The sequence below is a fragment of the Heteronotia binoei genome, chromosome 8 (assembly GCF_032191835.1).
Source record: "Heteronotia binoei isolate CCM8104 ecotype False Entrance Well chromosome 8, APGP_CSIRO_Hbin_v1, whole genome shotgun sequence".
In the NCBI taxonomy this organism is placed as follows: domain Eukaryota; kingdom Metazoa; phylum Chordata; class Lepidosauria; order Squamata; family Gekkonidae; genus Heteronotia; species Heteronotia binoei.
Genome location: NC_083230.1, coordinates 20,804,253 through 20,829,438, shown reverse-complemented (window position 1 = coordinate 20,829,438; position 25,186 = coordinate 20,804,253). Strand labels below are relative to the sequence as shown.

General features: G+C 42.9%; 2 protein-coding genes across 2 annotated transcripts in view; one reads left to right on the top strand and one right to left on the bottom strand.

Annotated features, from left to right (window-relative positions):
• TUBGCP6 (tubulin gamma complex component 6) overlaps nucleotides 1-2,117 on the top strand; it is a 45,839-nt gene extending 43,722 nt beyond the window's left edge. The window contains exons 25-26 of the mRNA XM_060244794.1: nucleotides 600-799; nucleotides 1,653-2,117. Coding sequence (XP_060100777.1) covers nucleotides 600-799; nucleotides 1,653-1,744 — 292 coding nt within the window. The 3' untranslated portion in view covers nucleotides 1,745-2,117. The remainder of the gene's footprint in view (nucleotides 1-599; nucleotides 800-1,652) is intronic.
• Nucleotides 2,118-5,802: 3,685 nt separating this feature from the next.
• Nucleotides 5,803-24,632, bottom strand: SELENOO (selenoprotein O). Its single transcript, XM_060244793.1, has 9 exons — nucleotides 24,172-24,632; nucleotides 19,522-19,725; nucleotides 17,226-17,406; nucleotides 11,690-11,820; nucleotides 11,008-11,288; nucleotides 10,108-10,258; nucleotides 9,664-9,849; nucleotides 8,528-8,684; nucleotides 5,803-5,973 (listed from the first exon to the last, which is right to left on the bottom strand). Exons 1-9 carry the CDS (start codon nucleotides 24,630-24,632, stop codon nucleotides 5,803-5,805), a joined length of 1,923 nt encoding a protein of 640 aa, XP_060100776.1.
• Between the last annotated feature and the right edge of the window lie 554 nt (nucleotides 24,633-25,186).

Sequence of the window (25,186 nt, the reverse complement as noted above, 5' to 3'; positions counted from 1 at the left end):
GTTTGAGTGAGCATTGAAGCCTGACAAATACAAAATTGCCTTCAACTTGGAACCAATTCGTAATTGAAACCGGTTGCGAAATTTTTATTTTTAGCATCTAGAAGGCGCTTAACGTATTTGCAGATTGCCACTTGATGGATGGATTGGCTCCTTGTCATGTTCGATATCATGCGAATAAAGGTTATTGTATTGATTATCAGTACCAGAAGGCCACAGCACCAGCTGAGTTCTGCTGCCTGCTTGGAAGCAATAACAGAACGAAAAATTCAACTATAGAAGCTAATTTACTATAGAAATGAAGGTAGCAGATTTAGCAGAGGACTGAGGTTCAATCCAGCCCTAATTCCACGACGCAAGGTAGATCTTGAAAGGGTTGCAGATTTTCATTTACTCAGAATTACTGCAAAGTAGCTTTGCCTTGTAAACCTGGGAAGGGACCAGAAGAAAAGACAGTCAAGATTTGCTGACTTGAAACATTAAAGTTCCTCTTCATTTTCATCGTTTCTGCAGAGGGTTTGTTTTTGTATTGCCAGCTGCAGATTTATAACAAGCTGTTCCTTTAGTGTTTTTCAATATATATATATATTGTGTTTCCACAGGGGATTGTTGACTGAAAAGGCAGCCCCGGTAATAAACATCATTCACAGTATCTTTAGCCTAATTCTAAAGTTCCGCAGCCAGTTAATCTCTCAGTCATGGAGTTTTGATGCTGGCAAGCAAATGGCGGTTCACCCCAACTTTGGTCTGATGCAGCAATCCTACAACACGTTCAAGTATTACTCCCATTTCTTATTCAATGGTAAGGCTCCATATAATTGTGGTAAGGTGTTTCATTCCTTAGGAGGGAAATACTCTTGTATTTGTCTTGGATAGCACAAAGGCACCCTTTGGGTGTATCTTGAGTTTCTTCGCACCGTCTGTTCAGAGGTTGCTTCTCATTTTCTATTTCTTCAGTTAAGAGAGATTTCAACGGCAAAGATTTCAGTGGTTCCCAGCATTGTTTCCTTCTGCATTTTGAAAGAACCGTATCCTAAGTGTTGTAACTATGGGTGCACCAATTTTTTATATTTTTGATCCCTGGGAAAGCTTGCCTAATCTCAGCCACCAAGAGATGAAGCAATGAAAAACATCACTGTGAAGAATAAAAGGCACACTTAATTTTCCATTTCATCTTACCCCTTAGCCAATCCTTTGTAGGCTTAAGTGAAATTCTGCTGGAGCACAGGAAAAAAAAAATAACTGCGGTTGTTGAACTCTCTCAGATGTTGCTCCTTTTCTATAGCGAGCTCACAAGGCTCTTTGGCATGGATCCAGCATTGCACAAACAGCTACATCACTAGGCGTAGCATGGTTCCGCTTGTGCCAGATGCTGTGCAATAGCTAGTGCTTTCCTCCCTATATCTTATAATGCCCCAAATTTGCTCACACACTCCTGTGTAAGCAGAAGTACTGTGTTCAGCTTAGTGCGAGATGTTAGCATGGGGGTTTTTCACCGCACTTGTGTAAGCAGAAATCTTTGAACTTCCAGGTTAGTTCCAAGGGGACAAGGTTGCGTATCCACTTACCTCAAAACAAGTTTCATTAAAATGTGTATCTTGCTGATGGAAGTATTTAAAGCAGTTCTTTTTGTTTTCTCCCCTTTCTCCCTGCAGTTGTAACTAAACTAGTAAACAGAGGTTATCAACCTCACCTAGAGGACTTCCTGCTGCGAATCAACTTTAACAACTATTACAAAGACAACTGAGCTTCGATACTGTTTTGCTTGTAGCGTGTGTTACATGAACAAAGGCATCGCACTGTCACATGGGTATGTTTGTTTATAAAGCCTGCTTTGGTAGAATGCTGGTCTTGCTAGAGTGCTTCTAAGAGTTTTCTTTAAAGGTGCAATGGGGATTCATGGCAAATAGGATGGAAATATGGGAAGATGGTCTACTTTTTCCCCAGAGCATGACAGAAGCTTTTCTTATCATTATGGGTGCAGGAAAGCATGCAGCCCACCACCAATATGGCAATGTGTGCATCAGTGTACATTTGTTAATGTGTAATTTTTTGTAGCATTACAAAATCTCATGTAAATGAGCAGAAATTAAAAAAAATGTGACTTTGAAACCGCTTAAGCAAATGTCTTAAAATCTTTTTTGCAAATACAGCATTATTTTTAGAAAAAGATTGATTCAAAAAGTTTTTTTTTAAAAAAATATCTTCCTATCTTAACCAGGATATTTGCATCTCAGGTTTCTTTTTGTGAATGAGACTTCTCCTTCCTAGATCTATTAGAAACCTTGCTTACCCAAATAGCTGTGTTTATAATGCAGATTTGAGGGCAATCCAGTCTGTATTCTGTAACCTATATATGTGATACAGGTGCAGTGAGGGGGGAAAGAAAATTTTATCACCATTTCTATTCCTCTCTTGTAATAAGCTTTATCATGTTCAGAATCTGTTTCTAACAAATGAAGGGGCTACAGTCCTTCTTGGTAGGGATGGAGGTGCAATAATTTAACTTACTGTGTTGGTAGAGTTTCAGTAGCATCACCACTGAGACTCTCAAAATGCCCCAGAGCCTGTTTTGTAAACCAATTGGATCCATTAGTCCACACGGAAAAACCACCCTCACTGGTCCACTGTCCTTTGGGAAGGAATTTAAATTCAGCAGATCATGACCAGTGTTCCCTCTAAGCTGGCGTGAGCTAGTTCGCAGTGTTTTAGCCTCCAACTCGCGCATTTTTGTCTTCGTTCAGGAAGGATGGCCCCAAAGCAAACTAATTTTATGCAGCAGCTCACAACTTTAATGGCAGCAGCTCACAAAGTAGAATTTTTGCTCACAAAACCCCACGACTTAGAAGGGGGTATTGCCGGCCACATGCATTTCTTATTGGTAACAATGGCGAAGGATAGCTTGTAAGTTATTCAAAGCTTTGGATTTTTTAATAGTCGTCAGGAGGTCCAAGAAAACAAATTCAACCAACTTTGTACAGAAGGGTACAGTTGCAGGCCTGGTGCTAGTCACCGATGAAGGCAAGAGGACTACTGGCATTTAACAGCCTGAATTGCCCTTGAGAACTGGGTGATATTTGGTTAGGTTGTCTCGTTTGAATTCTGACTCCAAGTTTACACCACTCATGGCGGCCCTCAGCATCACTTTCCAGCAGCTCGTGGAAGAGAACCAACTTTCATACAGACTTGGTGGACCCGACCATCGCCTGGAGTTTTTGCCACCAAACCAGTTAATTTCAAGGTTATTCTATGATTCATATGCAGCTTTCCAAAATTCCGGGGATACTGTTTTCTCTTAATTAACTAAAACATATGGTAAGCTCTAGTTTTAAGGTTTAGTTTCTTAGGCCCTGGACTTGGGTTTAAGAGGGAGCCGCCTGACTGAGACAGAATGCTTCTCTCCTCTGCGGAGAAGAGCTGGCTGAGTGAAGCTGCACTCCTTTGCCAGGAGGCTACAACAAACTAGCCATTTAGCTGAGCAACAGATTTTAAAACTAAATTGCCAGAGTGCACTTTCTTACTCCTTCACTTACTAATGCCATTGCACGTGCTTTTAGAATCACTCCTCGCTCATATGTGGATGATGCATAGACCTTTTGCAACTTTGTGGATTAACCAATGCCATTTTACGTTCCAAGCTTTGTACATGCTATTGCTGCACCTATGTCTTAACGTGATTTCCAAAATAAAAGTAGCAAGGTTCACTTTTTCACACACTTTGAAAATGTGATTGTTTGGCAATACTAATACAAAAACACTCTTCAACAAGAATATTTTCTCAGCCAAAAATAAGCAAGAGACATCTTTTACTGTGAACATGGCTACATTCATTTATCGTCAGCAGAACAGTTCCCAGATAATGCCCTTATATGCAGAAGGAGAAAAGCAATGTCATCCTCAGTACCAAAGTGCCATGCTTAAGAAAGTGCACACAACATTTTTAATTGAAAAATCTGGACAAAGGTTAGCTCAGACTGGATTACAAGGAACAGGAACCCCCATTCCTTGCCTGGAGCACGCTTTTAAAACACATCTGTGCACAAGATCCTCAAAAGCCCTCAATCAAGACTTACTAATTATAGTGAAAAACGAATAAATCCAAGGTTGTGTTCTTTGCAAAAAATTCTCTTGTGTACCACATCACCATCCTCATGCTTATTCAATATGCTGAGTTTTCCCAGCTCCTGAGTGTTCACTTTCATTAACTCAGAAATGACAACCTTCAGAGTTTATCGCTGCATCAAGAGATCCAAATTAATGAAAATACGGTAGGAATAACCAATCCGTCTGCTTCCCTGAATTTGGTTACATCTTCCAAGTTACAATTTAAAGTCCTATTGATTTTTAACAGGAAACTACTTAGGATTATAGCCAAAGCCATCAACCACTCGGCCTGGGTGTTAATACTTAAGCTTCGCTTTGAGATACAATCGATTCCAAATATATTTTTAACAATCAAATACTATTAAAATAAGAAGAAGAAGAAGAAGATATTGGATTTCTATCCCGCCCTCCACTCCGAAGAGTCTCAGAGCGGCTCACAATCTCCTTTCCCTTCCTCCCCCACAACAGACACCCTGTGAGGTGGGTGGGGCTGGAGAGGGCTCTCACAGCAGCTGCCCTTTCAAGGACAACCTCTGCCAGAGCTACGGCTGACCCAAGGCCATGCTAGCAGGTGCAAGTGGAGGAGTGGGGAATCAAACCCGGTTCTCCCAGACAAGAGTCCGCACACTTAACCACTACACCAAACTGGCTCTCCAAACTGGATCAAGCACTGCCTACATTAGCAAACAGTTTAAGAACGGAAGACTTTACAGAGGTAGTGAAGTTGATACACAGGAAATAAATAGAGTATATAAAGACAAAAGTATGAAAGCATACTGTATATGAACATGGAAAGTTTGGCTTAAAGTGACATCCGTAACCACATGGTATAGTCTAGTATAGTGTTCATATGGATAACTTGTTGGGTGCGAAAGAAAGAAGGCTAGTAATTCTCTAGAAATAATTGGCACTACCAGTGCTGACCATCTTCCAGGAGACTGCTCTCGCTGCTCCGTCACCTGGTTAAATGAATTCTACTTGCAGCTTCAGAAGCTGTAGTGCATCCTAAGCCACAAGCACAACACCACTTTGCACATGTATTTCCCTGTCCAGACAGAGATGCATACCCACTATGGATGGCATCTTAGCAGGATCGAGCTGTTACACATAAAGGAGATGTAGAGAAAAATCTGATTTTTGTAAGTCCCCTGAATCCACTCACAATGCGCATTATTGCTGCCTTTTCCTCACAGCCCCATGATAATGTCTCTAAAAATATAAATGCGAAGGTTCACAATGAATAAACTACTCAGTTAAATGAAACACAGCTTCAAAATAAGCAACAATCAGCTTAGACTCCCTCTCCATCAAGAGAGAATAAAATACCCTTGCATAATAAAAGCGTTATCAACACAGCAAGTACCATTCGTTCACCTTCAGACAAAAATACATCCAACATTTGGTTTGCTATCTTTGTCTTCATAAACACAGATTTCACTTGGATGTTCAAACCCATGTGTGTTAAAAAACAACAGCACTATGGAGAGAAGACAGAACGATGGTCTGTCTCCCAAACCTTAACAGTGTGCTTGGAACAAGAGATTGTCACATTTCGTAACACAAGACTGTTAAGGTGAGACTGTGAAGACATCCAAACAATCTGTCTGTGAGTTAATAGTACTTCTATTGTGCCTTGCTGCATTCTCCACATGAGAAGATCAAGACCTCTTTGTGGAAAACACTAACAAGGCATTATGAAGATCATGTGACACAGAGCTCAGAAGCCCAGAGGGGTGGTTTACTGCTGTATGGAAGCTTGCTACTGGTCATCGAACTGCAGGCAGCAGCAACAGCCCAATCTTCTTCCTCTGCAGGCTCCTCACATTCTGTGTCTTCGTAGGGCTTTTCTAAGAGCTTCAAGACTTTCCGTACCTAGGAGGAAAGCAAGAGCACAATTATTAGGGTTTGTAGAATCTTTCGGGCTCAAGTGCCGTGTTCTACTGGAGAAAGGAAGAAGGCATTTTCATCCACCAATCTTGGTACCCAGCTCTGCAAAACACCCTACAGACTATACATTGCAGAAAGTCACAGAACAACCAGCACATTCAACAGAACAATCAGCACAGTCAACAACCATCTTCCTTATCTTCACACCCCTTCCAACCCTCCCAGCAATTAACACAGAACAATGGTCACATTCAACAGCCAGTTTCCTTATCACTACCCTTCCAGGAAGCCCCACCAAACAATGGGCATATCCACAAACCAATTGCCTTTTCACCACACCCCCTCCAGCCTAGAAATAGCAGCTTTCCAGCAGCCCTGGCCCCACTCAATGCATAGCAGCCAAGAAGGTCAGAGCGCCTGCTCCGGCTGCAACGCCACTGAGGATGTTCTCCGCAGCTGAGAACGAAACGTCTGGAAGGAAAACTTTCTCCAGTAGAACACGGCACTTGAGCCCGAAAGATTCTACAAACCCTAATGATGTCACCAGCCGTGAAAACCTGAAATCTTTGATAGCACAATTATTGCAGCAAAAGCCTACATCTCTCTGTGTGTTTTTAAAAAACAACTTTAGTAAAAGATACAATATAAAAAGGAAGTCAGTAGTAAGTTAAAAACAGAAAACACATAACGATCACAAAATAAAACCACACTACAAACATATTCATACATTTTTCAGTATATCATTCCTGGTATCGTAAAAACTAATTAGCTTATTTACTCAGTAAACCACTCTGTAATCAAACAGCTAGGTACAAGTCCAATAACACCTTAGAGACCAACAAGATTTTCAGGGTATTAGATTTTGAGATGCAAAGCTTCCTTCATCAACTTTGACTCTCAAACGCTCATACCCTGAAATTCTCATTGGTCTCTCCAAGGTGTTTCTGGACTCGTATCTAGCTGTTCTTCTGCAAACCAACATGAAATCCCTTAACTGAATCACTGCTTCTAATGTACATCTAGCTAATTTATATCTAGAGCCTCCTACAGAACTGCAAGCTGACCTGAGACAGGAGAGTTCTCTAACAGCTTGCTTGCTTGTAAAGACTACCCAGTGCAAGTGGAGAGCCAGTTTGGGTGGAGAGCCAGTTTGATGTAGTGGTTAAGTGTGCAGACTCTTATCTGGGAGAACCGGGTTTGATTCCCCACTCCTCCACTTGCACCTGCTGGAATGGCCTTGGGTCAGCCATAGCTCTGGCAGAGGTTGTCCTTGAAAGAGCAGCTGCTGTGAGAGCCCTCTCCAGCCCCACCCACCTCACAGGGTGTCTGTTGTGGGGAAGGAAGGGAAAGGAGATTGTGAGCTGCTCTGAGACTCTTCGGAGTGGAGGGCGGGATATAAATCCAATATCATCTTCATCTACCCAAGTTGCTATGTTACATTTACCATTGTCACCTGACGTTGTTTTAGAAACATCGCAAGTAATTCAGGAGAAAAAAAACCTCTGGAGTCCATTGGTAACATAATATTGTAAATGCTAGAATTTTTCCTTGCTACTGTTGGCCAGATTTTTTTTTTTGAAGTCTGGTCTAGGGCAGTGCCATTATAAGTGTAAAAATGAAGCCCTGTGTTCACTAGAACAGTGGTTCTCAACTTTTCATATCAGACATCCCATCAATTACTCCACTAAAGAACCAGGGTCCTATTACGACAGAAACAAAAAGTCTGTTTTTGCTACATTTAATTTAATTTTTAGATTTACTGTCCACCCTTTCCTGCAAGCAGGCTCCGAATGGCTTACAACAGAATTCAATACAATTACAAATAAATACAAAGCATCATAAAGTACACAGCTTAAAAATCTGAGGGCAGAAGAACGTATCGGTGACAGGCTTAGAAAGGCATGGCCACACAGCGGCATATAGGCTAACATCTGGCAGCATAACAGTCACAGCGATGGTAAAAATATCGGGGAGGTTTTCTGCTTATCGTTTATCTAAGAACATGGAAAACTGCAGAAGCACAATGGATAACCCCTGGCAGGTAGGGTCAGCAGGAAACGGCACATCGAAGACACTTCCTGTTGAGGCAGGGGAAAGGAGGATTAGGAGAAACGCCACATTTCCAAGTTCACTACTAGCATGCCCAAACCATATAGATGGGTAATCTGTAACAGGCAGGGTCAGCAGTAGGTGGCACGTCTGACTTCCTTGTGGACACATGGGAACTGAAGGAGAAAAAACTCGTTATGAAAACCCTGCATTTCACCTAGACTACTTCTTCGTTGCACTGGCTAAGAACCACTGCACTAGAATACCAATAATTCCTGGAGCTCAGATTGTGTATTTTTGACATTTTAAGCAGGCCTAGATGCCGCTGAACTGCCATCTTGCTGTTGTTCTCTTTTAATACTAAAACTTATTGAAAACACAGAATCTTTGATAATCTGCATGTCTTGTAAAAGAAATATTATTAGACATTCTATATTCTTTTGAATCTTCAATGGGTTTTCATTCAGCAATGCAGGGTAGCGTGATTTACCTCTGAGAAATCACCGTTTTCTGCTGCCTGTATAGCATTTTGAGCAATGTAATTTCTCAAGATGTATTTTGGATTGTTTAAATTCATAACTTTCAGATGTTCGGCGCTCCAAGCACCAGCATCACTAGTGTGTTCTAATTCTTTTTCTAGCCGAACTCTGAAAGAACACAAAACAAGAAAGTTCAGGCAAAGTTGTTTATTGTTTTTATACAGTGTTCACATTACTTTCCTGAAATTCACATTACTTTCCCCAGCCATGCCATTGCTACAGACCAGCTGGAGAAGAGTGACATTTAAATGCCCACCCCCTCCCTCCCCAGCCATATCACTGCTGCAGGTGAACTGGAAAAGGGAATGGGAGATAGAGCAGGTCAGTTGCACTTGCCTTGGTTTCTAAGCTGAGGGGAGTGAAACTGATCCATTCTGCCTCCCTTTTGCTTCCCCAGCAGGCCTACTGCGAAGGCAGATCATGGGGACTTTTGAGATACCTCCCCTTTGCGCCCCCAGCTGGCCGTTGAAGATGGCCAGCTAGAGAAAGGAAGGGAGAGCTGGTCAGTTTCAATCTACTATCTGTTTGCTTTGTTCAGTTTGGTGGAGGTTTGCAGTTTGTGCCCATGTCTAATGTACATATATAAAAGCAAGAATACTGGGATTATGGTTTAGAACAGCATCCTTGTCTGACAACCAAAACCAAGTAATGAGATTTCATCTGTTAAAAGTTTAACTTTCCAAGGAGTAAATGCTAAATAAAGGGTTTATCAAAAGTATAACACAAAAGCAAATATACAAAATAATAGCTTCAGTGGCTAATTTATAACACATCTAAACAGTATAACTGTTTATAGCAGGGGTGGCCAACGGCAGCTCTCCAGATGTTTTTTGCCTACAACTCTCATCAGCCCCAGCCAGCATGGCTAATGGCTGGTGCTGATGGGAATTGTAGGCAAAAAACATCTGGAGAGCTACCGTTGCCCCCCCCCCCGGGTTATAGTATTAAAAAGGAGAAACAATGTTTTTGTGTGCACAGAACACATGTAAAAAGGGATTTGATTTTCACATGGTGACTGCAAACTATCAAGTTTTTTTTTTAAAGTTCAGTTAACAAATCTCAAATAAATTGACTGTAACTGTCTCACCTGTAATTCAGCAGCCATTCTTTCCAATGCCCTTTATTTCTGCTGACCAATTCAGCTGCTGTTAACTGCTGCAGCTTAGAGAGCTGCTCTATGCGTTCCAATTCTTTATTTATGTTGGATTTTGCTCCAATTAAGGCAAATAGCTGAGGGTTAGACTGTGCTAGCATCAGCATCATTGAAAGTTGTCTACAAAAAGAGAGCAGAAGGAAAACACAAATCAAATAATGGATTAGGTCGGAAAATATCACAGCGATCATAAGTCTTCTGCAATAATTTGTAATAGCGATGCTGGTGCCTTCAATCGGGGATAGAAAACGAAACAAGTATATGCTTTTGGCTCAGCTACCAAATAAATAACCTGATGACCCCCTCCCCCAATAGTCCCTCAAATAAGGAATGAATATTAAGCACAGAGTACAATCACTGCTTTGGAGGAAAAAATACCTTGGATCCATTTGAGGCTTGTAAGCGGCTTTCAGTTCTTCTACAGAAGCACACTGCTTTGAAATCTTATCTAAAAAGTTTTCCAGTGATGAAGGATCGGAGTCTACTGAGAAAGAGCTCAGCAAGCGGAAAGTGTTTGTAAAATCTGCCCCTGAAAGAATTAATGGAAACTAAATTCAGTTGTGCAAAACAGCCTTTTTAACTTGTTCCTTTTTGAGATGAGGAAGGGTATAGTAGAGCTGACCTTGTAAGATATTGCAAGCTAAGCAGGGTCAATACTTGGATGGGAGACCACCAAGGAAGACTTTGCAGAGGAAGACAATGGTGAACCTCTGCTTACTTACCTGCCTTGAAAACCCTGTGGAGTTGCTAAAAATCAGCTGCAACTTGACAGCACTGTACACATGCATGAACAAGATTATTTAAACCAGTGAACTCCATTGTGCCTACCAATGGCTTTCCTGGTGTCCACTTCCTTCTTTTCCAAAGCTAACAGCCAGGCCTGGCATTCCTCCACCTCACTGAAGCAAGAGGTTCCTCAGAAGAGCCCCCAAGTCTGCAGAGACTATCCATTTGGAAGCAATGTCCTTGACTGTAAGAAAATGCGTGACTTGGAACCTCCCTGCATTTTGTGGTTGGCTCCAGCCACCACGGCAGCCATTTTATGATTGGCCATATTCCCCATTATAACCATTTTATGACAGTGATCCCCCTTGATGTCAAAATTCCAAAAGGGCTCACAGGTGCAACAAAATTGGGGCTACTGATTTAAACTGCTTTAACTATTTGCAAAATTGTTGTTTGGAAAGCACTGCTATCCATATTGCTAGCTTAAACAGACCCAACAAATGAATATCACCTTGCATTTCTTTTAAAGATGTAAATACAATCCACAATCACCTGTGACATGCATGGTTTCTAAAAGGTCAGATACCAGTTTATCGTCGTCTTCTAGCTGGAGCTGAATGAATCCTAGTTTCCTTCTCATTTTCTGCATATAATGTGCCTCAAATTCTGCGTTGTATTCTTCTTCCAGAATGGGCATGCTGATCTCCAAGGGCAGTTCTGGGACTAAAGCTTCAGCAAGTTTCCCAAGATTCCATTTGCAGATCTCTGGTTGCTTATTATAAGCGTAACGCCCGTTGTTATCAGACGCATTGCAAATATGTTCAGGATCGTATCTATAAAAGCAAAGAGAAATAATCTGGCATAGTAGTTTATCAAGATAACTAAGCAGAAAAACCAGGTTAGTGTGTCACTCAAAAACAAACACAATTCTGTACTAATTTATTTAAATTTGACTGAAGAGGAGAGACAAAAAAACCCCTATATAACACAGGCAAGATAAACATGGGGTAGATATAAATATTAAGGCTGAAACACAAAGAAGTATTATCATATCAAATCAGCAAGTTTATTCTATTTTAAGGCTATTATAATTATACAATTTATACCCACAGGCTTCAATTCCTTCCCAAAAAAATGTTTGGGATTTTTTTTTTTAAATCAGGACAATTGACATTGCTATCATTTTGTACAGTCAATGCAAAATGGATGTTTCAACTAAATCATTCATACTGACCTGTCCATAAAACCAAAAGGTCCATAGTCAATTGTAAGACCGACTATGCTCATATTATCAGTGTTGAGCACTCCATGACAAAATCCAACACACTGCCATTCTGCAACCATCCTTGCTGTTTTCAATGTTACCTGAACACATAGAACTTGGTTAGTTTTCAAGATCTTCCAGTTCCTGAACATGACATTTTCATAAGCATCTACTGAAGCCTGAGACCCATAGCTACCTAATGGAACTCCTCCTCTTCCCATACACATTTTGGAATTTACAGTCGATGGCAGGGGTAGGGAACATTGGCTCTCCAGATGTTTTTTGCCTACAACTCCCATCAGCCCCAGCCAGCATGGCCAATGGCTGGGGCTCATGGGAGTTGTAGGCAAAAAAAATATCTGGAGAGCCAACGTTCCCTACCCCTGGTCTATGGGAAGTGAAAAGCTATATGTAGTCAGACTTATAGGTTGGACTTCAGAAAGGCAAACTTCGATAAACTTAGAACTATGCTGGGTAAAATCCCATGGTCAGAAATACTTAGGAAGAAGGGGGTTCAGGAGGGGTGGGAGTTTCTTAACAGCAAAATACTGAGAGCACAATCACAGATGATTCCTGTGAGAAGAAAAAATAGAAAAAGCCTAAAGAAGAAGAGTTGGCTCCATAAACAGTTCTCTAAAGACTTGAGAAATAAAAAAAGACTCCTTTAGGAACTGGAAGGAGGGCCTTATAACCAAGGATGAATATAAATAAATCACCAGTGCTTGTAGAGAAAAAGTTAGGAAAGCCTAAAGCTCAGTATGAGCTAAGGCTGGCAAAAGATGCTAAAAACAACAAAAAAGGGTTATTTTCTTATGTTCAGAGTAAGAAAAAGAGCAAGGACATGGTAGGCCCATTGCGAGGGCAAGAAAGTGAAATTGTAACAGGTAATGAAGAGAGGGTGGAATTGTTCAATTCCTACTTTTCCTCAGTCTTCTCTTCTGAGGGAAATGGTGCTCAGCATGGCAAAAACAGAACATATAAGGAGGGTATGAAGTTCCAACCTAGGATCACCACAGGGGTAGTACATAAACACCTAGTTTCTTTAAATGAAACGAAGTCCTCAGGGCCAGATGAATTGCATCCAAGGGTTCTAAAAGAGCTTGCGGATGTAATTTCTGAGCCTCTGGCTATTATTTTTAAGAATTCTTGGAGAACAGGAGAGGTGCCGGAAGATTGGAGGTGGGCAAATGTTGTCCCCATCTTCAAGAAGGGGAAAAAAGACGATCCAGGTAACTACCGACCTGTCAGCTTGATGTCGATACCTGGAAAAGTTTTAGAACAAATCATCAAACAGTCGTTCCTGGAACATTTAGAAAAAATGGATGTGATTACTAAGAACCAGTATGGGTTTCTCAAGAACAAGTCATGTCAGACTAACCTGATCTCTTTTTTTGAGAAAGTGACTACCTTGCTGGATCAGGGGAATGCTGTAGACATAGTTTATCTTTATTTCAGTAAGGCTTTTGATAAGGTTCCACATAACATCCTTGTTGACAAGTTGGTAAAATGTGGTTTGGATCCTGTTACCGTTAGGTGGATCTATGACTGGTTGACAGATCACACCCAGAGAGTGCTTGTGAATGGTTCCTCATCCTCTTGGAGAGGAGTGACAAGTGGAGTGCCTCAAGGATCTGTCCTGGGACCTGTTTTGTTCAACATCTTTATATATGATTTGGATGAAGGAATAGAGGGAATGCTTATTAAATTTGCAGATGATACTAAATTGGGAAGGGTTGCAAATACAGTAGAAGACAGAAACAGGATACAGGATGACCCTGACAGGCTGGAAAACTGGGCTAAAATCAATAAAATGAATTTTAACAGGGATAAATGTAAAGTTCTGCATTTAGGTAGGAAAAATCCAATGCATTCTTATAGGATGGGGGAGACTTGTCTTAGCAGTAGTATGTGCGAAAAGGATCTAGGGGTCTTAGTGGATCATATGCTGAACATGAGTCAACAGTGTGATGCGGTGGCTAAAAAGGCAAATGCAATTTTGGGCTGTATCAATAGAAGTATAGTATCCAGATCACGTGATGTGATGGTATCGCTTTACTCTGCTCTGGTAAGACCTCACCTGGAATACTGTGTTCAGTTTTGGGCACCACATTTTAAGGATATAGACAAGCTGGAACGGGTCCAGAGGAGGGCGACAAAAATGGCGAGGGGTCTGGAGACCAAGTCTTATGAGGAAAGGTTGAAGGAGCTGGGGATGTTTAGCCTGGAGAGGAGGCGGCTGAGAGGTGATATGATCGCCATCTTCAAGTACTTGAAGGGCTGTCATCTAGAGGATGGTGTGGAATTGTTTTCTGTGGCCCCAGAAGGTAGGACCAGAACCAATGGGTTGAAATTAAATCAAAAGAGTTTCCGGCTCAACATTAGGAAGAAGTTCCTGACTGTTAGAGCTAAGGGTCCTGATGGTTTACCATCAGAATTTTACAAATCTTTTAAAGGTATTTTAGCGGACCCCTTCGTTAAATTGGCTATTATATTCTATTTTGTCCTCGGAAGATATGCCCCCTTCTTGGAGACATTCTTCTTTAATCTTGATCCCAGAACATAAAGATCATTTAGATCCAAAATCTTATCATCCCATCACCTTGATCAATCAAGATGCAATTTTTCCTTCCTACTATTCTGGCTAATAGATTAAAGCAAATAATTACACAATATATCCATAAGGATCAGACGGGTTTTATTCTTGGACAAAATATGGCTGATAATATTAGACAATACAGAGAAAACCTTTGACTCTTTAGTAATTGACTATTTGCAATCCTTACTGGTGCATATGAATTTTGGAGATAGCTTCTTAAGAGCCTTAATGACAATTTATTCTTCTCCCTCTGCACAAATTAAGGTGAATAATTTAATTTCCTCATTGTTTAATTTAGATAGGGGTACAAGACAAGGTGATCCCATTTCTCCCCTGCTTTTTGCATTTGCATTAGAATGTTTGGCTGAAGTAATAAAATGTAATCAGGGGATTCAGATTAACAACTCAGAATACAAAACCTCCTTATATGCAGATAGTCTAGTCCTTTACTTTACAGATATAGAGCAATCTCTTGCCAAAGCTCAGAAATTCTTAGAAATCTTTGGAGAAATATAAGGTTTAAAAACTAATAGAAAATCAGAGCTGTATTCAATAGGTATCGATGAACCAACTAGCCCTAGAATTAAACAAAATTATTCTTTCCATTGGGTGACTTGATGATGAATGGCAACATTTGGGAGTTAGTATCCCTCTTAATCTATCTAAATCGCTGGAAGTAAATTTCTGCCCTCTCCAACGATCAATGATGAAAAAACTGTCCTGTTGGGAAAAAACGGAGTTCACCTGATCAGATAGAATATAGTTAATTAAAATTTCTTGCTCCCAAAGCGTATTATTCTGTTCCACATGTTATCAATTGAAATTCCTGAAGCCAGGCTACTGAAGTGGCAATGGCAATTTGATGAATTTATATGGGCGGATAAGAAACCAGCTTCTCTTGGTGGATTGGATGCTCCGTTCTTAAAAAAAACAAACTGTTATCTGGCTACTAACCTGGCAAATGTGGTAAAGATGTTACAATAAAAAAAAATATGAAGACTGGTTAGAGATGGAAAATAAATACGCAGCTCCCAACTTATTATCAGTAATCTTCTGGAATAACCGCCCCCCCCCCATCAAATTTCTCTCTTTTTGCAGATAACGTTTTTCTTCAAATGTTGATCAAAATTTGGTATACAGCAGGCATTCGGTATTAATACCATTAACTGGACAACAATGGTTTCAGCCAGGTATGGGTAGGGCAGCGTCTATAAAGACTAGTTTCAAGCAGGAATCACTTCTATTGACCATCTTTTAGACATGGGTAAAATAAAATAAAAAAACTAGAACAAAAGCATAAGACATATCAACAGTGGCATAAATACTTTCAGATAAGAAATTGCCTTACCAAATTATTAAAGTTAGGCTACTTTCAGCAGCCTTTAACAGATTTGAACCCATAATTAAGAATTCTGAAGAAAAAATTGTGGGGCTTGTTTCTAAAATCTATCAACTTCTTACCTTAACAGACTGTAATTCCAAAGCTACTTACTAGTCTCAATGAATAGCATATTGTGAATCCAGACTGAAACTGGAACACTGGGATTTGATTTGGAACTCCCTAACAACTACTGTATTTTTATGGTTAAATTTCAGTTCTTTAAACTATACTCTTACTGGTACTTAACTCTGCAAATAATAGCCCGTACATTTCCTGAATCCTCACCTCTCTGCTGAAGGGCTGTGGCATAACAGGCACTTTTTTTGCATTGCTAGTGGGTATGCCCACAAATAAAAGAATTTTGGGAAAATATTCAAACTCAAATATTTAAGATTTTGGGCTATAATTTACCTCTTTAACCAGAATTATTTCTATCGCAAAAATGGTCTCTTCCGAAAATGCCAACTCAGTCAAAAGAATAGTGGCACAAACTGTGATTGCCACTAGACGAAAACTTAGCTCTCTGCCGCAACTGGTGTGAAAAAAGCTGGAATTATTTTATTATATCTAAACTAACAGATGATTTCAAACCATTAGAAAATCTGGACCATCGTTCTCATTTTGTCAGTCTTTGGTTTCCAGTTTTCTAGTATCTTGCTGATCAGGATATTATACCAGTTGGTACTGGTCAGCACTCGCTAGTGGGTTTTTAACATCTTTGTAAATATATTCGTTGTGTAATTTTCTTAGTGTTTAGATTTTATACTAATTTGAACCCTGTATTTTTAATGTTACTATTGGGTATTGGGTAAAAAGTCTTCTGTACCATCCAAAGTGTGGGCCAAAATTTCTCTCTCTCACGCAAACACACAACAGCTGTCATGCGTCAGCCAGGGCTCAGTGGTAGTGAGGAATCCTCAGGAAAAGAGGAGCCCTGTGGAGCCAGCTCTGAGTTAGCAGAAGCCGGCAAGCAGCAAGATGAGCTGCTGGCTTGTCAGGATTCACAGCTAAAAGCTGGTGCCGAGCCACCAACACCCTCCAGCCCTGATTCAGGTGAATCTCAGTTGGTCTTTTCCAACCCTCCAGTATCACTCTTAGAGCGCCACAGACAGAGGCTAGTAACAGAGCTACAGGAGAGATGGCAAAATGTATCCCTCCTGGCTAGATGCCAGCTGCTTGCTGATAACAAAGATGAGTAGTTGCAGGATTTTTCCTGAGCAGCTGGCTGCAAGCATGACCCTTAAGCATGTGGCTACAAGAACCAGCTAAGACAGGGTCTTGTGTGGACACAATGTATATGATAGACATTCAACCAGCAATTCTGCATTGCTTGACTATCTGGAACCCTGATCTCTGCACTGAACAACCTTGTCTTGCCTGAATTTTGGAACCCTGGCCTTTGGACTGAACGACTCTGCCTTGGTCTGATTTCTGGAACTCTGGTCTTTGGACTGAACGACTCTGTATTTCCTGGCGTCTGATACCTGATACTCCAAGCCTGCTAGTCACTACAACAGCGCTTGACCTACCTCTCTGAAAAAGGCTGCATTCCTTTGAATATTATCGTCAGAGTGAGCTTGCAGAATCTCTGAATAAAAAGTGCTGATCACGTAATCAAGCATTTGTATTCGAATTTCATTTTTGTTAACACTGGGGCCTTTACGTCCAGTAAATTCATCAGGAGGCTTAAAAATTTCAAATGATCCAAACCTATTTAAAATAAACCGTTTATTACTGGAAATAATTCAAACAATAACAATATTTCAATCAGAGAGAGAGAGAGAGATTCATTGTACATGGCCAAAGAACATACACATCAGAGGAATAGAAAATACAGAAATTACATTAAAAAATTAAATGAGATTAAAATACATACATAAAACCCTAGCCTAAAGACATAGAACCATAACTTATGACAGTATATGTCACTTTAAGGGTCCATAGTACTGTTAAAGGATTATGCAACTCCCACTATACAGCTGGAAATAAGAAGCATGTGAGTAACATGTGTAGCTCGTTAGCTAATTAAGTAATGGGATTGGCTAGCAGAGGTATATCAACAGAGGCCACACTCCTTGTATCTTGTGGGTGAATAGATGAGAGGATATCGGAGGAGAGACGTGGAGAGGAATTGGAATGTGGCTTGTTACTCTGTTGGACTGCTTAATTGTACTGACTTGATGGACTGGTATATGACTATTCTTCTGGACTGAGATACTGTACTACTGAACTGGCTGGACTGAATGTGAGTGACCTGACCATTGGACTGACTACTGCATTTTGCCTGAACCCAAATATACTTGTTGAACTGGCATTTGTTGAGTTTGTCTTCAATAGAACTAGAGCTGGGGCTGGGCTGGGCTGATCAGAGTACTCTACTCAAAGAACTTCCCAAACTCTGACAATTTACACTACAATGGGTTAGGGCTAGGGGTGGGCATGAACCAATAAATAAATTGCAATTCATGCATTGCTTGGAACCATTTGGTGGAACTGCACTGTCCTCCAATCCGAAAATAAAACAATTTGCAATGTATTGTTTTCATTTTCGTGGTGTCTTTGCAAGACTGCCTGGCAATGCTGGGGGTGGACTTCTGGAAGCCCTAGAATAGCTTGATTGGCAGCTCTGGGAGCCACTCACAGAGCTCCCATTCTGCTCTATGGGAGCAGACACCTGACTCAGCTGTTTTCACTTTGCAACGCGAAGAGAGAAGAGTTTGTTGTGAGAGAGCTTTCCTGGGGACACCTGCTTTGTGGGGGTGTAACTCATACATTCCAAATCCAATCTTCACCAAATTTGGGCAGATGGAGGAGAGCCTGCTGAAGACTCCAAGTGAGTTTGGTGACTCTAACTCATGAGTGAGTTTGGTTACTCTTAACTCACGAGGGGGCTGTTCTACACCTCCCAAACCAAATGAGCCGTGAACTGGTTCAGGTAAACAAACCACAAACCAACACGAACCACCATATTCCCAGTTGTGCCCATCCCTAGTTGAGGCCTCAAGTGCAGATCTAGCCAGAACTTTAGGCAGCTGGGGTTACAATGATACCCCATAAGTGATACGGGGATCTACATGAGTTAGGTGAAAAATAATTTTCTCAGCCACTGGACCCAAGCTGAGACTGGTTAAAATGTCTGTGAGGAACAAAGATCTGCACTCTGAATAAACATTATAATGGGGACAAGAGTATAACGGAGAAGTGCCTCCAGTTCTAAGCTTCCCCAGAGACACAGCCACTGGGTGACAGGCTTTCAGATGTTAACAGCCAGATTTTTCTCTCAATTACGAGTTTTTCTGTATATTTTTTACAAAACAGCGATACAAATACACTTTGGTAACATCTCCTGTAATAATGCTAATGCACAGCTTTCTTTTTTTTTCTGCTGTCAAGTCACAGCTGACTTATAGAAACCCTGTAGGGTTTCCAAGGCAAAAGACTTAGAGGTGGTTTCTCAATGCCTGCCTCCGCATGATGACCTTGGTATTCCAATGTGATCTCCCGTCCAAATAACTAGCCATGATCAACCCTGCTTCTGAGATCTGACAAGAGATGGCTAGCCTGGACTATGCAGGCCACAACAGTGCACAGCTTCACTAGACTAATATAATGATAACTTTGAAACACACTACATGGAAGCTTGCATTTTATAAATACTTTAGGAACATATGTTCAACAGTAATTAAGAACAGTTAGAGCTACAGAGCCAGGAAATATTCACAGTTGCTGCAGGTAAAACATACATCCTTTAGGCAACTGCCTAACATATTTAGTAACTGTATAGCTACTACTGAGCGTTCAACATGAAACAAAAACCAGTATTACCTGATAAATGTTGGTGCTATTCTCAGGACAACTGTGCATTTCTCTTTCTTTGGATTCCCATCATAAAATATATCCCGAATAACCTCCGAATCGGATGTTACGCATGTTCCTGCTCGGGTTGTGGGAATTCCCAGATGAAACATTGCTTCGCTGCAAAGGAATTCTCTAATGCTTGATCGCAGAACTTTACGACCATCAGCTTGCCTGTAGTTAATAAAAGATTAAAAAAAAAAAAATTAGAATCTGGATTTTAGCAAAGATCTCAAACTACCTTAAAAATCAAATGTGAAATGTGGGGACAAAGGAACAAAGTCACTGGGGAAAATGTACCCAAAGAAGAGACTTCAGATTCATGTGCACCCATGCTTTCACTTTTTCTTCTGTACTGCTAATGAAGCAAGGGGCAATTATTCCTGATTCTTTCAAATTGGTTGCACCTATTAAAATGAAGAAATCTACCATGAAGTTTTCCCCTTTGGTAAATGAGCTACAGAAAAATGCACATTCATAGACTTTAACAACGCCATTCTGACATCTTTTCATACTTAAAACTGCAAGAAAAGAAAAAAGCATGGCAAATATGAGTATGAAGAGAGAAAAGGCTATAATAGCTGACAGATCAGAAAAGCGCACTCTTACAAAGACGGCTGTATTGAGGAAGCAGTGTTGTGGTCCCCCCCCCCCAAAAAATAAGAAATGGAAAGTTTTCTGGGTAATTTTCCAATTCAAATTTAAATAATGTTAGAAAAAGAGGACAAATACACCACCTACAAGCACAGGGCTTCGTCCATGCTTCATATCCCACATTCAGCCTATCTAACATCAAAGATCAGCAGCAAAACACCCCTGGCAGCTATAAAAAACAGACTATATTTACATATGTGGGGCAGAAAATTTTCTATGGAAAAATATAGAAACATCTCCATTTTGGGACATTTTTACACCCCACATCACTGCATGGGAGACTATATAGCAGTTCAAACTGGGAGAGAGGGGAAAGCATAGCAAGAACCAGGTGTAAACTAGTACAACGTTTACGCTGCTCTGGTTTAGCATTATAGCACCACCAGTACCACCAGTCAGAATTTAAGAAGTCTTCTAGATCACGGGTGGCCAGTGGTAGCTCTCCAAATGTTTTTTTTTTGCCTACAACTCCCATCAGCCCCAGTCAGTATGACCAATGGCTGGGGCTGATGGGAGTTGTAGGCCAACAAAACATCTGGAGAGCTACCGTTGGCCACCCCTGTTCTAGATCCATCTAGTCCAGCATCCAGATTGACACAGGCAGACAATCAGTTACTAAGGCTAAACAGTTTTTGTGCGCATCCACACTTCCTCAGAATGCAATGAAACAGAAATAACAATCTTACATGTAGAAGATGGGCAGTAAATTAGCATACACTGGTTACAGGAGAGGGAAAGGGCAGGTAACTAACGGTGCAAGCCCAAGAGCGCTACTGGACACTCTAGACCTGCTTAGGATTGCTAAATGTAAAATACTCTACGAGTAAAGCAATATATCCCAGACCAAACCTTTTATTAATGAAACAATTTCAATGGAGTGAGAACAACATTAATGATGCATAAGCCTGCACTAAGATGCTGCAAACTGGAGCATAAATCCCATAGAAGTTAGTGAGATTTACATTCACGTGCCCACTTTAATTGGAGTAAATCCCACTGAAATCATTGGGACCTTCAGTTTAATTTAAAAGGTTGGATGTAGGTATCTGCACGGGATTGCACTGACAAGATGCAAACCAAATCCCATTACTACCGCAAGCACAAGTCCCACTGAAATGAGGATTGACTCAAAACCTGTCCGATTCACATCACCTCCTAGACTTTATGACAGCGACTGAAGCTTTATTTCAACCTGCCTCCGAGAAGGCAAAACACCCTTCTGGGCTAAGCCAGCTTGGTGTAGCGGTTAAGTGTGCAGACTCTTATCTGGGAGAACCAGGTTTGATTCCCCACTCCTCCACTTGCACCTGCTGGCATGGCCTTGGGTCAGCCATAGCTCTGGCAGAGGTTGTCCTTGAAAGGGCAGCTGCTGTGAGAGCCCTCTCCAGCCCCACCCACCTCACAGGGTGTCTGTTTTGGGGGAGGAAGGTAAAGGAGATTGTGAGCCGCTCTGAGACTCTTCGGAGCGGAGGGCGGGATATAAATCCAATATCTTCCTCTATATATCTTCTAAGCCTTTGACTGAAATGTAACTCAACACCTCAGCAAAGCAGCAACACGTGTCGGGTTTGCACGTCCGCACTGTATCTGCCCTCTTTAAAGCGCACCGCTTGTGCGCGACTCCCTGGAAACACTGCTCTTACTGACTTCTGTTGGACATAAGAACATAACAGAAGCCATGTTGGATCAGGCCAATGGCCCATCCAGTCCAACACTCTGTGTCACAGTGGCAAAAAAAATTATATATATACACACACTGTGGCTAATAGCCACTGATGGACTTCTGCTCCATATTTTTATCTAAACCCCTCTTGAAGGTGGCTATGCTTGTGGCCGCCACCACCTCCTGTGGCAGTGAATTCCACATGCCAATCACCCTTTGGGTGAAGAAGTACTTCCTTTTATCCGTTTTAACCTGGCTGCTCAGCAATTTCATCAAATGCCCACGAGTTCTTGTATTGTGAGAAAGGGAGAAAAGTACTTGTTTCTCTACTTTCTCCATCCCATGCATTATCTTGTAAACCTCTATCATGTCACCCCGCAGTCAACGTTTCTCCAAGCTAGAGAGTCCCAAGCGTTTCAACCTTTCTTCATAGGGAAAGTGTTCCAGCCCTCTAATCATTCTAGTTGCCCTTTTCTGGACTTTCTCCAATGCTATAATATCCTTTTTGAGGTGCGGCGACCAGAACTGCACACAGTACTCCAAATGAGACCGCACCATTGATTTATACAGGGGCATTATGATACTGGCTGATTTGTTTTCAATTCCCTTCCTAATAATTCCCAGCATGGCGTTGGCCTTTTTTATTGCAAACGCACACTGTCTTGACATTTTCAGTGAGTTATCTACCACGACCCCAAGATCTCTCTCTCGGTCAGTCTCTGCCAGTTCACACCCCATCAACTTATATTTGCGGCTGGGATTCTTGGCCCCAATGTGCATTACTTTGCACTTGGCCACATTGAACCGCATCTGCCACGTTGACGCCCACTCACCCAGCCTCAACAGGTCCCTTTGGAGTGCCTCACAATCCTCTCTGGTTCTCACCACCCTGAACAATTTAGTGCCATCCGCAAACTTGGCCACTTCACTGCTCACTCCCAACTCTAAACCATTTATGAACGCATATCCTAATGATTGAAAATGCGCCACAGATGAAATGCATGACAATTTCCTGATGCGTCTGCTGCTAGGCAAAGGAAGAAAAGGAAGGGATCGCTTCAGCCAGGAGATGGTGCTCACAGCCTACCAGCTACGCAAGGCAGAAGCATCAGGCGGCAAGTGCAAAGATCACCCCTGCGGGCTGCAGCCAAGCGAGCCTTTACCGGGAGAAGGGGGTGAGCCCGGCGCCCTTCAGCCGCACCTCCCAGCGCTCGCTGGGGGTAGGATTGCCAGCTCCAGGTTGGGGAACTCCTGGAAGTTTGGGGATGGAGCCTGGGGAGCACAGGGACCTCAATGGGGAGGGACGGTGGCTCAGTGGTAGAGCATCTGCTTGGGAAGCAGAAGGTCCCAGGTTCAATCCCCGGCATCTCCAACTAAAAGGGTCCAGGCAAATAGGTGTGAAAAACCTCAGCTTGAGACCCTGGAGAGCCGCTGCCAGTCTGAGAAGACAATACTGACTTTGATGGACCGGGGGTCTGATTCAGTATAAGGCAGCTTCATATGTTCATATGTTCTTCCCATCCCTCTCCTGTTTACCTATATGCTAATTTCCCCCCTCCACATTTTGGGGAGGGACGGTGGCTCAGTGGTAGAGCATCTGCTTGGGAAGCAGAAGGTCCCAGGTTCAATCCCCGGCCTCTCCAAAAAGGGTCCAGGCAAATAGGTGTGAAAAACCTCAGCTGGAGACCCTGGAGAGCAGGGCAGGGATGGTGGCTCAGTGGTAGAGCATCTGCTTGGGAAGCAGAAGGTCCCAGGTTCAATCCCCGGCATCTCCAACTAAAAGGGTCCAGGCAAATAGGTGTGAAAAACCTCACCTTGAGACCCTGGAGAGCCGCTGCCAGTCTGAGAAGACAATACTGACTTTGATGGACCAAGGGTCTGATTCAGTATAAGGCAGCTTCATATGTTCTTCCCATCCCTCTCCTGTTTACCTATATGCTAATTTCCCCCCTCCACATTTTGGGGAGGGACAGCGGCTCAGTGGTATAACATCTGCTTGGGAAGCAGAAGGTCCCAGGTTCAATCCCCGGCCTCTCCAAAAAGGGTCCAAGCAAGTAGGTGTGAAAAACCTCAGCTTGAGACCCTGGAGAGCCGCTGCCAGTCTGAGAAGACAATACTGACTTTGATGGACCGAGGGTCTGATTCAGTAGAAGGCAGCTTCATATGTCCATATGTCTGCTGCTAGGCAAAGGAAGAAAAGGAAGGGCTCGCTTCAGCCATGAGATTGCGGTCACAGCCTGCCAGCTACACCAGGCAGAAGCATCAGGCGGCAAGTGCAAAGACTGCAGCCGAGCGAGCTTTACCGGGAGAAGGGGGTGAGCCCGGCGCCCTTCAGCTGCACCTCCCAGCGCTCTCCGCGCGGGTCCAGCACCTCGCCCAGGTACACGGCGGCGCCGTCGCCCAGCTGCCCGGCGAAGGAGCCGAACTGGTGGCCGCAGTAGCAGTGGGCGGCGGGCTCCGACCCGGGCAGGAGGCGGTTGCCGCTGAAGCAGAGCGCCGCCTCGGCCTCCAGCTCGGCCTCCTCCCGCGGCGTGCGCGGCTCCCTCACGCCCAGCAGGGCCAGCGCCGGCGGCGACAGGGCGACGAGCCGCGGGTTCCGCACGGGGCTAGGCCTCACGCGGGAGAAGCAGGCGCCCGGCACGGCCCGGGGCACGACGTCTTCGCACGGGTCGAGCGGCAGGGCCCGCAAGGCCCGGTTGTCGAAGCGGAGCGCCCCCAGCCACCGCAGAGCCTCGCCCGCGGGGGAACCTGCGGCCGCCTCCATGGCCCGCGGCAGCCAGCGGCCCTTCCCGCCCACCGCCCCCATCCGCCGCAATGCCCGTGGTCACCGCAAGGGGCGCCCGCGAGCAGGCGGCGTTGGGTCGTTGATTCCGCCTTTCATTGGCCAGAGCAGCGGCCAATCCCGAGAGGGCAGTGTGGGAAACCAATGGCAAGCCGCCGTCTAAAAAAAGCCTGCCGTGAAAACGTCGTGATGCGACGTCACCCCCAGTGGTGCTTGCGCAGGGGACCGCCTTTTCCTTCTGATAGAGCCAAGGGTTGGTCTGAAGTAGTTGAACAAAGCAGGAGTCAATTGGCACCTTTAAGGCCAACCAAGTTTTATTCAGAACTAGGGTTGCCAATCCCCAGGTGGGAGCAGGGGATCCCCTGGTTTGGAGGCCCTCCCCCCTGCTTCAGGGTCTTCAGAAAGCAAGGGAAATGTCTGCTGGAAACTTTATTATTCCCTATGGAGATTTATTCTCATAGAAAATAATGGAGAATTGATCCGCAGGTATCTGGGGAGGGGTTTTTTGAGGTAGAGACACCAAATTTTCAGTACAG